The sequence below is a fragment of the Ischnura elegans genome, chromosome 10, assembly GCF_921293095.1.
Source record: "Ischnura elegans chromosome 10, ioIscEleg1.1, whole genome shotgun sequence".
NCBI lineage: Eukaryota > Metazoa > Arthropoda > Insecta > Odonata > Coenagrionidae > Ischnura > Ischnura elegans.
Window position 1 is genome coordinate 99,024,559 of NC_060255.1, and position 15,148 is coordinate 99,039,706.

The window sequence follows — 15,148 nt, forward strand, 5'->3', positions numbered from 1 at the left end:
GCAGGCGTTTCCCAGCTGTTCATGAGGTGTTTTCAGATGTTCGTGAAGCATTCTTTTAACTGTACAGGAAGCGTTTACCATAATACCAATGATGATTAACATCTCGAAGTGTAGGTCTGACAATAATAATTGTGTAAATAACAATTGTGAGAATAATATGCAAAATTGTTTACCGACATTTCGATATATTCCTTATACCTTATTCTGGGCTATGAATGATAATGGTTACATTAAATTGATACATGAATAGGCAAGGGCGAATCCAGGATATTTTTCTGGGAGGGGCAAATGGGTGTGACAGGCAAACAGTCTTCTCTTATTTGAGATTTAAAGGGTAACAATATGCATAGAAAAATTACTGTACAATATATTTTATCTTAACAAGATACTTATTAATATAAAATTACAGAAATGATTGAGACTCACAATTAAACAAAAAGAATACTAAAAATCTTGTCTATTTTTCTAGCATCTAGGGGGGGGGGGCACATGCCCCTCCCCTCTAAATCAGCCTATGCATAAAGGAATGAAAGGTTATTACAATGTTTTGTTACAATAAAAGAATATATGTAAATAGAATTCAATTTTACATACATAATATGCCAAAATTCTTGTCTCTTCTTTTAGATTTGTGTACAATTGAATTCTTTCTGTATTTTTTGTGACCTACAATCCAAGACATTAATCATCATTGGTATAATTGTAAACACTTCCTGTAAAGTTAAAAGAATGCGTCATGAACATCTGAAAACACCTCATGAACAGCAGGAAAATACCCCATGAATAGCTTGTTTGAACAGTATGCAACGCTTCAATGGGCCAAAATTCACTCCAAGAACGGTTCCCCAACAGTTCATGAACACTTCTGCTACAGTTTCTGAAAATTTCATGTCACACTTTTGGAATGGTTCTTGAACAATTTATTTTCACCAGGTATGCAACCTTTATCATTCATAACAGTTGTATATCATTCTCAGACCTATACACCAAGACATTAATCATCATTAAATAATTGAGGTCAAGAAAAAGAAATCCATTTAATAATACCAGTGCTTGATCAGGAAGCTGTGGTAGATATGTTTACAAACTGTAGCTAGGCTGAACTGAAGTGTTGCATACCAATGAAACTAAACTGTTCAGGAAGAGCTCTCAAGTCTTTGGGAATTAAGATTTTCAAGCTTCTATGGGGTTATTTGCAGTACTTTCAGTTATTGTCCAAGCTCAGGATTGTATTTGAAAGTCACACATTCACCACTTTATTTACTTTGCTCACATTATTGTTGTAAATGCATAGCAACCTCAAAACATTTGTACTTATATATTTACACTTTTATTAAAACTGTCAATGTAAATATATATTACCCTCATTATACCAATTTGGCAATTTTTGCGTATTTCACCAATAACTCAGCATAAACATTCACTCACAGTTAGCACTTTTGAATTTTTGAACATGTTAGCCCTAATTTTAAATGTCTTCCCTTATAATGCACTCATTCATGTCTCTTTTAATTCATGCTTATCATTTATGCAAAATAGTGAATCATGAATAGCATTAATTAAATTTTACATTTAGTAACCGTGGAAGAAATGGGTTGGGCTATTGAATTTAATAATCTGTTCAGGAAGCGATCTTGGCCAACTGTGCTGAAGCGGTGCACTAGACGTTCCATTCATGGGCCATTTGTGGGTACCAGGTTAGAGCGTGTGAACAATTCCCAAACACTTCATAAACGGCCCAGGAAATTTCTCAAGTTCTAAGTCAATATCTGATCCTAATTTTGCTTAGAAAATTATGAACACAATGATGGTTGTTTTCCTTAATTCGTGGTGATATGTTAATGATCATCAGTTATGTAAAATAGTGAATCATGGCTTAATTATTTCATTTAGTAACTGTGGAGGAGATGTGCAGAACTAAAATATCTGTTCAGGAAGCGTTCATGTCCAACTGTGCAGGAGCCGTGCACAAGGCGTTCCATTCATGGGCCGTTCGTGGGTACCAGGTTAGAGCATGCGAACAATTCCCAAACACCTCATGAACGGCCCAGGAAATTTTTCAAGTTTTAAGTCAATATCTGATCCTAATTTTGCATAAAAATTATGAACACAATGATGGTTGTTTTCCTTATGATCAATTATGTAAAATAGTGAATCATGGATAAATTATTTCATTTAGTAATTGTGGAGGAGATGTGCAGAACTAAAATATGTGTTCATGAAGCGTTCAGGAAGCGTTCATGTCCAACTGTGCAGGAGCCGTGCACAAGGCTTTCCGTTCATGGGCCGTTCGTGGGTACCAGGTTAGAGCGTGCGAACAATTCCCAAACACTTCATGAACGGCCCAGAAAATTTGTGAACCGTTTGCACAGTACGTGCACAGCTTACGAACAGTTAAGCGAACAGTTCATTTTCACCAGGGTTGGAAGTGAGCAAATACAAGGCTAGAAATCTATTTCAGAGTGCAATCAAAGGAAAACGCATTTATTAAGATATTTATATAAAATTTTAATTAGACCCACAGTGGTGGGATCCACTAATGGGCAAAACCCAATCTCCTATCTGCACAACATCAAGTTTACTATTTTTTCATTCTGTACCTGTCGCCATTTAGTGAAGTAAGTTTGAAATATAAAACTTGGAGACTCATTATTCTACGTGACGACCTGTGTACCACAAATGGAAGCAGTGGCACAGCGATGGGGGGATTTCGGGGGATAAAACCCCCCCCAGAGCTCAGAGAAATTTTTAAATTTTATCCATTTTACTTAATGGATTAGTAGTAATAGAATCGTGTTAGGATTAATCAAATGTCCCTCAGAAAGCCGTATAACTCGCCATTTTGAACCATTAATCTTAAACATTTTCTGGAGGAAGGCCCCTGCAACTCCCGCTTATCCTGGTGGGTACGCAATACACCCACACCCCAAAGTATTATAGTTGCGCCAAAACCCCCCCCTCCCCAGCCTTAATTCTTAGCTGCGCCCCTGAATGGAAGTATCACCGACAAATGGTTATGCTGCCCATAATCAGTGTTGGTGAAAGTACCGAGAAAAATTGCTGGGCTCAATTACAGTTTCTTTTTTTTAAAGTAATAAATTACTAGTAAAAATAAGTTTATGATGTTAAAAATTGATCAGTAAAATTAAAATTACTTCATGAGAGATTTTCCACACTAGAGTTAACCTGGCAACTGTCAAACATTGCAGTAAAAATGTGGAAAAGTTGAGCCATAGAAACAGCTCATTGCATATTAACTTAAATACATACAATTGTTGCTGCCGCAACAACATATTTTGTACCCATCATCAGTAGGCTACAACATAAGAGTGGTTGAACATTAAAAAGCAATTTATGGTACTCAAGGACTCAAAGTTAACTGTAGCCCTGGATGAATCAGTGAAATTAGTAAAGTAATCATCGATTACAAGCAAGTAATGATTACAACGAAAGTAATGATTCCTCTTTCACCCTAAGGAGTAAATTACAAATAAAAATTAATTTTTGTTAAAAAGCAATCCCTACAAGTAATAATAGGGCAGTTTCCTTCATCAAAGAAAACGAAATGCATTGATTGCGATTCCTTACCCACCATTAGTGTATTCATAATATGCAAACTATTTGGTTTTAGAAATCCCAGTTTAGACGAATGGCAACGATCATTTTTAACCTCATTTAAAAAGGCCAGATTGGCGCCCATGCGATTCCACTCCACGTGACTTCACAGGGACCTAGTTTCTATATGAGTAGATAAGAGTTTTACATTGTCTGAGATTACCAATGCATACATGAGGCACAGAGCTCAGGGAAACATCTCTTAATAATCACACATTAAAAATACCTCAGTTCGGAAAATTTCCTTCGTTTGATAAGGTAGTAATAATCCATAATTAAGCCAAGCGCTACCTGCTAGCAGGGTACTCAGCTACCTGCTAGCATCCTGCGTCGTGTCGGCGCTCAAGCCTCGCCCCAAGATCACCTCACATGGCGGAAACAGGAACCAGAATGACGTCACACGGGCTTTTCCCAGCATTCATACTTAAATAGCTGTCGTGTTTTCGTGCACTAGAAAATTTTCACTTTTCATTTAATCGCGAAAAATAGATATCGTCATATAAAAATCTAAAAGCGTGAAATGCGTACTTCAGGAGTAATAGTCTTTCGATTTAGGCAATAAAAAAATAATAGGAAACCACCCTATTACTGTAAAAGAAATTTTTACAAGCAATCAGATTATTTTTACTTGATTAGATTCCAACACTGCCCATAATGAAACTTTTTTCACACTAGGGCAGAGAGTAACTCACAGCTGGGTCACAATCTTTCCAGGACCAGGTTGTGCCTCGCAAAATGGCTGAACACATGCAACTTGGCCACCCATTTATGATCAGTGAACGCAATTTCATGTGAAATGTATACATTCAATGTTTTACATGACCAAACACCCTGACGTCACTTCATATTGGAGCTCAGAGATGACCACAGATAAAAAAATTGAGATTTGCTCTCCCTCCATCTGACACTGGCCTCAATCCATACCTCCCAGAACTCCCCAGTATTAGTAGTGCCTAAAACTCCCACTTGACTTAATTCCAAGCAGTGCTCATGTTCTTATAGTACACTTCATGCCTCACCTTAACCATCCATTTGATCTTCATAATCTGCAACCAGCACCAGGCCTCTAAAGCTTCAAGTCTTTTTCTGTTGGGTGAACAAATTGAAAACAGTAAACTTTTATTCTAAAGGTGCATGTTTAATATAAGAAGGAACATAATGTCTGTCTTGGACTAGAACAAAGGGTATGTGAATGTCATACCACCATCATGTCAAGTAAATGTAAATATGGAACACAATGAATTCAAGATGAATGTTTTCCTATTAGGTACATCTTGCTGGGGTGTGATTATCTTTGGTACAATTTGGTGATACATACTTATGACAGTATTTCAAAACCATAGGATTTTCAACAGATACTACACATAAGAACAAAGATTAATCCTTTCACTACACAAGTACTTAGACCACTAGTGGCAATTTAGAGGTTGATATAAAGGATACTTTTCAAATATTTCCAACATTTTCTAAAAATGCAAGAACTCATACTACAAGTTCACCTGCAATTTTTTTTATAAAAATGTGGTTCTGCAAACAGACTGATGATTATCATATGTCTTGAGAACATTTACACAAACAATTATCAGAATTATATACATATTGCATACATGGCACACTCTCATACGCTACAGTCTATGAGTTCTCTTTTTCTCATGAAACATATGACATTTTTTCACCAATTATTAGTTTTTCTTATTTATTTTTTTTACAAGAACATAGTCAATCCTGAGAAAATAATTTCTCAATGCCTTGAAGTGGTTGTTTGCGAACAGCAAAGAGTGGAGTTAACACATCCATTGATTTCAAGTCATCAAGTCAAAAAGATGCCTCCAATTTCAAAATAGTTTGTCCTCTTAGTTCACAATCCATGGGTACTTATTTTTATATATGTCAGAATGAGTGGCTGTTAATTATCAAAGTATCTGGGCGCTTCCTTTCTGAACACTACAACAGTTGGAAACTCTGGTATTTCCACGGACTAGTGTTTGAGTCGCTGTACTCCAAGCAGTCTGTTGACATCATCACTGGAGTTGTCCTTGGTCCAGGTGAGTCCATTGGCTCCTGATCATCCAGACCTCCTCCCACCTGCCATTTTGTCAATATACGCAGTAGGAATGTCAAATATAAACCGAAAAATCTGGGAGTTACAATAACTTAAAAATATTATGGGAAACACATGTAAGACAATTATGGCAGAGTCCTAGAGAATCTAGGATTCATCAAGAATATTGTGGGAACATTTTTGGATGAAAAAATGAAAGAGAGGTACTATTTCATACTTGTTAGGTCACACACATATTTAGCCATGTGCAGGAATTTCATTACTCTCTAGTTAAAAACTTGAGTAGAAACAGTTTCCTATTATAATCACTGGATGAGAATACCAACTAACCACTTTTGAGTAGGTACACAAATATTTTGGAGCTTTGTTTTTATGGAGAATAAAATAGATAAACAAGTAATACATATAAAAATGAATTAACACTGTAATGGATATTACATGAAGGCTTTATGCGTGGGCCAAGCGTTATCTACAGTCATATTCCATTGCATTACTCATCTTTCAAAATTTAGCCATGCGGAGGGTCTAAGCATTCTCTACTTCTACTAGGAAAGGTTATTGAGCTACATGTTTGTGTACACAAAGAATAAAAAAAATTTAGCTGGGGGAGTTTACTCTGACAACACTTGAAATCTGTTTGAAATATACAGAAATCATGGCTTCTACTGGGAAAAATTAGAGCAGATAAATCCAGAGCACACCTATATTTCCCCAAATAAAGGTACGTAGGTAGGTATTTTACATCAAGGGTAAGATTCTGAATGAAAAAAATCATTTGGCCTAGCTGGGATTTGAACCCTGATCTCCTGATTACCAGTCAGGTATGCGACTAGTTATGTATACACAGGGATGCCGACTTATAAAAAACTTTGAGGGGGCCCAAACCGGGGATCTTTCCCCGGGAAGTTTTATAAGTACATAGTGGGTTTTAAGTTTTTTGAGCATTTTAGAAGAGACGCATGATTAACATTAGAACACTGATAACTAGAATCTCGATATCTGGACATTTCAGGGAAAATCAACAAGCCTGACATATTCCTCACACCCATAACGAATTTTTGAGGGGGCTCGGGCCCCCTCAAACACCATGGAGTCAGCGCCACTGTGTATACATGACCAAACCACCTTTCTCCAAGGCAAATTTCAGAATGGGTTCACTGGAGATGGTTTTCTCCCCTACAATGTCCTCTCGTACCTGTGAAATTCGTTTACGCGAAGCATCCCATGCACCCAAGTGTCTTGTGAGCAAGTGATCTTTAAATTCAAGGTAACCACATCCTGGTTGCATAGCTCTTAGTCTCAAGAAATTTGGGGATTGCGTCGAAAGCAGGAGCAGATTTAAGGGGGGTCACAGAAGTGATGACTGCCCCCCCCTCCCGAATTTTAATAAATTTATCTTATTTTTATCAGTTAAATATAGTGATGGGCACTGTGCGAGTGAGTCAGTTCAAATGTGCGACTCAGCAGATTGAGATGCGAGGCGAGAGATTCTTATTTGGTGAGTTGCAAGTCCCTCCCCTCCGCAGACAGCACATGACTCCTTTCATGCACACTGTGCGTGTTGGAGTCGTGAGCGGTAGAAGTCGGCTTCATGTGCACACGACTCCTTCCACAAACATTTTCCGTGCTCATCCGTGGCTCATCGCACGTTTGACGGGTCAAAGGGAGCACGTGGCACTTTTTGCGTGTAGCCCACTGCTCACCTTTTCACGTCACTTGAAAGATTCTCCTGATTCATTTCCTGGGTATTACTCTAAATAATCTCACATGACCCTTATCGTCATTCTCTCTCCTGCATGTTCCATGCATCGTGAAAGAAAAGTGGTGGAAGATACTCATGTAAAAGTTTTCGGCAATGGCAAATTTATGAAAATAATATGACACAAAAATGAAAATTAGTTCTAACACAAACAACTAAGATTAATCGATGAAATTAATTATGAATTGTTATCATGATCATGTAGTGTCAGAGAGAATTTTTTGTTACAACAAAATTTTTAAATTGCAGTCATCTATAAACACAGGAGACGGAAAACATTTTCTGTCTTCCATGAGAGATATAACGAATCCGAAATGGTTCCTCAGTCATATCACCTGTTAAACATTGTGGCTATGCAATATGTGATTGATTTGAATACAATTTTTCAAATTGTGAGCTAGGAAATCTTGCATTTTAAATGTTCGTTCAGAAATCCCCCTCACCACCTTCCCCTCTTCCCCTTTCTTCCATTCCCCTCTTCCCCCCCTCCCCGCAACCCAGAAGTGCTTTGCTGACAATGAGTCGCACTGTGCGAGCGGCTCTCAGAAGTGTTCTGTGAGCGGTGTGGCAGCTCCACAAAAAGAGTCCTTTATGCCATCGCTAGTTAAATAGTGTTTCTATCCTTACAAACAAGTAAAGGGAGTGTATATGCAAATGCAGGCTAAAAGTCCCAAATGTGAGAGATGCATGAGTTGTATTTCTTGTAGAACTCTCTGCTGTAGAAACTCTTCTCTCCTGGGGGTGCATTCATTTCTACCTGCACCCTGGTCATGACCCCCCCTCTCCCAAATTTGATGCTGAAATCACCCCTGGTTTGGAAGACTTGATGGGGCAGGAAAGAATACATGTGTGGGGATGCTTACTCAGACATCAAATGGACTGAAAACACTCTAACTTCAAATTGTAAATTGAAATGGCTTAGATTGAATCATTAAAAATCACTCATGTAAATGCTATCTTTCACTTTTCTAAGGGTGGCATATGCCTTTATTTTGGGGCTACGTCACCATTAGGACCCATGGGTGAACACTTCACCCCTGGATAAACCCATTGTGAAATTTAACTTGGAGCAATATTGGTTGGAGGCTGTGTAACTGGTAGCATAACAATTGAGAGATCTGAGTTGGTATCCCAGCTCAGCCAAATGATTTTTACACATTAAATTTCACTCTTTGTGTACATAACCTTAATGATCTGTGACTATGCAAACTCACACGTGTCATGCAGAACTTTGATATGTAAGTAGTAAAACAAAACTTTAAACTCCGCTGTTAATTTAATGTTGACAAACATAAATTTCACCTGCTCAATGCCATTATGTGGGCACTTTATATTGTGATAAAAATAGAAATATAGAGAAATGCGTGAGATTTATAGTGAACCAAATATAGTTAAATGCAATGAAAAGCAAATGTTTAAATGGCTGGGCCACATAATGAGAAGGGACAACACCATCATGATAAAAAGGGGTTTTTTGAAGGTAAATCCAATGGTGGGAGACCTCTAGGAAGACCAAGACATGAGTGGAAGACACCAAGTACTGCAAAATATAAGAAGAGTTTTAGCAGAAATAGAAATGACTGAAGAAAGAGAAGAGTGGAGGACAAAAACCATCTTAAGTTCACAAGGCCAAAGGAGTAAGCAAGTAAGTAAGTATATCTTGTGGAGGTTGGGTGTATGGGTATATACATGTAAGATAGAGAAAAATAGTGCCACGAAATTTTCACCCTGGATTGCTGATGACAGTAGAAATCAAAATTACAAATGATGTTAAGGTCAAAAATGCACCATTTTTTAACTACAACAACTTCTGGCACTCCAATTGTCCACGAATTTGTTCTGTTTGCCTCACTGCCACCGAGCTAGCAAGCTATTTTGGATGCATCGCAATCTGCGGCAGGCAAAGCATTCGAGGTCATGAATTGACCAGAACATCTGTTAACGGGGCAAACTTGCGGCCAATCGGAGCTCCTGGCTCAAAGTTTCCATACGTAGTTAAAAATGGTGCGTTTTTGAACACCATTAGTAATTTTGGTTCCTACTGGAATCAGCTATGACTGGCTATCATTTCATGACATAATTTTTCTCCCCCCTGCATAGTTAGAAATGGCGAATAGGGTAGTTTCCTTCATCAAAGAAAACGAAAGGCATTGATTGCGACTCGTTACCCACCATTTGTGTATTCAAAATATACAAGTTATTTGGTTTTAGATATCCCAGTTTAGACGAATGGCACCGGCCAATTTTATCCTCATTTGGAAAAGGCCAGATTGGCGCCCATGCGATGCCACTCCACGTGACGTCACAGGGACCTAGTATCTATACGAGTAGATAGTAGTTTTACATCGTCTGAGGTTACCAATGCATGCATGAGGCACAGAGCTCAGGGAAATATGTCTTAATAATCACCTATTAAAACTGGCTAAGGTCGGAAAGTTTTCCTTGTTTGATAAGATATTAATAATCCTTATTTAAGCCAAGTGCTACCAGCTAGCAGGGTACTCTACTACCTGCTAGCATCCTGCGTCATATCAGCGCTCAGAGCCTCGCTCCAAGGTCACCTCACTTGCGGCAGCGGGAACCAGAACGACGTCACACGGGAGTTTTCCCGGCATTCATACTTAGCCATCGCGTTTTCGCGCGCTTGAAAATTTTCACTTTTCATTTATTTGCGAAAAATAGATATCGTCATTTAAAAATCTAAAAGCGAGAAATACGTACTCCAGGAGTAATAATCTTTCGATTTAGGCAATAAAAAAATAATAGGAAACGCTATTGATGATAGGTATGAAAGGGGGGCTACGTTGGTCAGGGTAGAGAATGAAAATTTAGGTAAGTTATTAAGAAGTTGTTTTTGGAGTGCGTGCAGACAGAGTGACAAGGTAGTAATGAGGAGATTGGCTAAATGGACGAAAAGGGTTGTGGGAAGGGGAGTAAAGTGGGCTAGAGAAAACCACGTGGTGGGTTCATAAAATGATTTAAGTATACTGAGACTAGCCATGGTGGTTCATAAAATATGTTTACAGTAAAAAAATTATTATTTTTCTAAAAAATCTACAGCAGTTACGGTATGCATAACTACATAGTCAAAGTTGAAAAAACGAGCAATGAATCATACATTTTTTCAGAGAAATTGAATTTCTACCATTTAATTTGATTCATGAACTTTTAAACGACAGCCAATTCGAAATGACCCAGAAAATGGCACTGGACTGCTGAAACTCAGCTTGATGGACATAAAAAGGAGTGTGAAGTTAATTTAGAGGTGATATAAAGGTTAAATATGCAATGGTTTATTATGAAGATGAACGACTTTCCTAAAGCATTCTCTGAGACGATTTCTCTTATGTGGTTAGGTTTGCATTGAGCATTTTGTTGATTACCCAGGCCTGTCCTACCTCCAAAATTGAACTTCCTTGTATTGCCTACAATGAAGCATATTTCCTCTTAATATTATTCCACTTATGTGAAGTGTATTCACTTCTTCCTCCTGCTTACCTCACACCCTTCCAACATGGAATCAAGCGTTCGGCTGGTGTGCAACATGCTTGCTTTTCCATCATTCTCTCCACCCCCTCCCACAAACTCCTCCTAACCCCCACTCCCACCATGGAATGTGTGGAAATGTGAAATTTACTAACTCATTGGCAAAAGATTACATCCAAACCCCACTCCTTACTGCCACAAAATTAATAATCAATCAATCACTCTGGCATGGAGCCCTTGGATTGTGGAGACCATCTTCTTCTCAATAAAGAGCATTGTCTGTGCATTTAGTTGCATGATACATATTCCATATGATGGCCTTTTTTCCACTTGAGTGCTGAGAAACACCTATAACATGAAGGGCTAGCTCTGTCTGAAGGATAGCACACAGTATGTGTAGTGAGCCATTTCACAAAACCGTGTTTTCCACTGGATGAAAACAATTGTTGCATATCCTAGCTGGCTGTGAACACACCTTGGCACATGGCATAGGTACTTCTAAAGAGTATGGAAAAATTACTCTATATTTCTAGGCACTATCCCTCGTCCAGAGGAGAATTCTAAAGATGTGATACTTGTGAACGGGTAAGTACAGAAAAATAACTCTGATTGTATTCCACAAGGATCCTGTGTGTCCCATCTTCAAATACATATGATGACCTATAGCACTTCTGCACACAAGCACCCGCTACCAATGAACATAGATTTTGGCATAATTAAGGTGAGTTACGCATTGGCTGAAGTCAATAAGTCTGGAAATCCAATGAAAGTGAGAAGGAAAGAATGTCTCGAAAACTGATTTTTCCATCATTTTATGTATCTAGAGAAAAATCTCTGAATGGTGCTAGCGATGGTTTCAAGGTTGGAAAAATGTATTTATAGAGTGATTGAAAGGAAACTCTACTATGTACTAGCATCTTCCGCCTGAGTGAGGTTGCTGCCCTAGGTCCCTGGCATCTCGTCATGCAGTACATTTTTCACAGTGAACATTTACTAATGTGTGTGTGTGCGTGAATAGTTATCCTTCATTTGTGTAATTATTTGATGCTAATGCCAGGAGAGCATCACCCACTCACAGACAACAGAAAAGGCAGTTCCATCCATGGTAAAACTTTCAGCAGACATGCACTGAGACTCTCTGACTGCCATCTTTCTCTTTGGCATCACAATAAATGTGATCCACTTTACGTGCATTATTTATTTGAAGCCAAGCATTTCCATCAACCCTTCATCACGCACAAATGTTTTTTGACTGCATGCACATTACAATCAAGTAGTAGACAATATTCATGCACACTCTGGACAAATGCGGAACATACCTTCAATAACTCATTAAAATCCTCCAATTGCAGATGAAAATCGAAGGGACGTAGTCTCATTTTCTCTCCCAACCTGTGGAGTTGTAAAACCACGACTCTTCCCGTGACTTAGCCCATGATGTTTCCAAGCTGTTATCCTATTTGAAATCAACAATCAACAAACTAAAACATGTTATCACCACCAAACACATGGTCATGTGTATTCATGTGTACGGCCACACTGTGCCAAATGCTCAGAGGCAGTTGTTTTGAGTTGCAGTGTGCTTTTTTTTCTCAAGTTGTACGTGTGGTAACTAACTCTGTTGGAAGCTGCCACCAAAGAGCATAGTGGAGCTTCTTCTATTATTTTGTGCCAATAAAATAATACACATGAGCTTAGCAGACAAAATTAATGCATCAAGAGTTAGGTGACAATAGAGGTAACTAAATCAGAAATGATAGCATCTAAAAACTGTGCTGAAGTGCTTCTTTCCTGGCCTGGCATTGGTACTTTTCAAGACATATTAATGATGTGAGTCCCTGAAATTGACGATAAAAGTTACATCTGGTTCAAGAAATTGCAAGAATTAAAATAAAGATGCATAAAACTGAGGATCAGAAGGTTTACGAGCAGTAAGAGGAGGAAGCCAGTTACATCAAAACATCTGCTACTGCTCAAAATCTGCTGCAGCAAGGCAATGAAGTACTTATTAAAGGAAGTAGTAAAGCTAGTTACTAAAGCTATAAATCGAAGGATAAATACCCTCTTTAAAACTAATAATTAACATAATATTCTATTCTTTAAATGTGCTCACAACAGCAGAGAGATTTACGTAGCAAAGCATATGATATTTTCAAGTCATGAAATTACTTGTAGAAAAAAAAGCGATGACCAAAGAGTTCATTTTTCTTGGGACCAAAATATTGGGACTGTAGGGTATTATGTAATTACATATAAATTATTAAATGTAAATGCACGAAATTATTAAATCTAGGATTAAATTAGGCGTAACCTTTCATTGAAATAACATCCTTATAAATTTTAATACATATTCCTAAAATACCAACAATTACTGATTTACTTATTTTTGCACGTTTCCGACAGAAATTCAAAGCTGCACCAAAACATAGTCAGCAGTGACGTCATGGCAAAATTCGCAGTGCTGGAACGCACTGTCCTTAACTTTTTTTAGGAGTGAAATAATATACTCTTTGTGTTTTTACTTACATTTTACTCATAATTACATGTTATATTTTAAATTTATTATAAAATTTTATGTTTTGGTTACGAATGTATACATGTATGTGTTTGAAATCTTGAGCTACAAAATTGATAAAAGTTTATTTGACTACAATGCCGTTTAACAAATGAAAATAAAACTATGCATTCATCCACCGATTTATTCTCGTGGTTGTCACCACCAATCCACCAATTCAATATATATCCACCAATATTCAATATATCCACCAATTTATTCTTGCAGCTAGTTGTACGGCCAGAATCAATTAGTGGATAAATACATAATTTTCTTTTCATTTGTTAGGATGAACTTCCACAAAGTTGAGCCAGAGATTATAGAGATTATTATGCCTTTTGTTAACCAGTGCCAGAATGGCACCATGACACCTCTGATAGTCAGCTGAAAGTGTGCCATTAGAAAGGCTGTTTTGATTGACATTGTATCAGTATAAAACGGGGTGCATATTCTATTGCGATTTTACCACTTAATTCTTGGTAAAACTTTATTCACATCAACCCAAGAATGAACAATCTGCACTGTAAAGATACTTTGATGCAGTGCAGGTATCTAAATAAAAGAGTTATCTCTCCATTGTACGGACTCATCAATAGTAGGGACTCCGTGATGTTAACGATCAGAGTTCAGTGGCGTAGCAAGGGGGAGGGTCCAGGGGGTCCGGACCTCCCCCGAAATATGAAAACACATTTACTTTGCTTCATAAAAGGAAGCAAAGTAAATGTGTTTTCATATTTCGGCGATCGCCGACCAGCTGACCTGGCCAGACCACCCCCGTCCCCATATGAAATTCCTGGCTATGCCACTGTCAGAGTTCAATATGATGAACCAAATATGGGGTCAGTGCATGGAAGTATCTTATGCTCATGTTAATAACTCGTACATTACTGCAAAATGCTTTCCTTCATTTGGGCCAAGGACCCTTCAGCTGCAGGAAATATGTCTCTTCAAGTATGCTGGTAAGTAAAACATAAATGAACATCCGACCTTCTCATCTGACCTGCTCTCACAGGCCATGCACATCTCTTTAAGGCCAAAACTCTTTCTTTCAGGAATGGGAATATTGGGAACCCTCCTTTCTTACCCAAACTATTTCTCTCCCTAGCTTGCCAGGGATCGCATTCCATTCCCTTGCGTTACTAGCCTGTCCTTCCATTATCATCTCTATGCATTCTGGGGTTGGGTGAGAGAAATTAGATGCATAGAAGACCTTTACATTATAACTTTAGATCGTATTCACACCAATGTGCGAAGCAGGTGTTTGTAGAATGAGAAAAATTAGTGAGCTGAGAGGGATTGATAATGAGCCAGATGTAATTGCGACTATAAAATGCAAAAATGACTTTGCCACATATTGAGAAGGGACAGCACCTGCATGATATAACAGGTAGACTCATCGGTTGAAGACCTTTAGGAAGACCAAGACTGCATTGGAGAGTATGATGTTGAATGTAAAAGACTTGGATCAGAAATAGAAATGATGGAAGATGGAGAAGAGTGGACGTGGGTTATTGGTGAAGCCAATGATCATCTTGGTTTCACATAGTCAGTCAGCGGATACATAAGGGGGGCGCGCATCCCCCCTTGCGGGGCTGCTCGCATTGCGGAACATTGCAGAACCACAATTGTAACTTTTTTACATCACAAGATGGCATTGTCTTCTATGTGTGTG

At 38.2% G+C, this 15,148-nt stretch overlaps 1 protein-coding gene across 1 annotated transcript in view; it reads right to left on the minus strand.

The window, feature by feature from the left end:
• Positions 1–4,732: 4,732 nt before the first annotated feature.
• The window catches only part of LOC124167002 (homeobox protein OTX2-like), a 92,824-nt gene continuing 82,408 nt past the window's right edge, over positions 4,733–15,148 (minus strand). Inside the window, exon 6 of the mRNA XM_046544761.1 lies at positions 4,733–5,700. Coding sequence (XP_046400717.1) covers positions 5,560–5,700 — 141 coding nt within the window. The 3' untranslated portion in view covers positions 4,733–5,559. The remainder of the gene's footprint in view (positions 5,701–15,148) is intronic.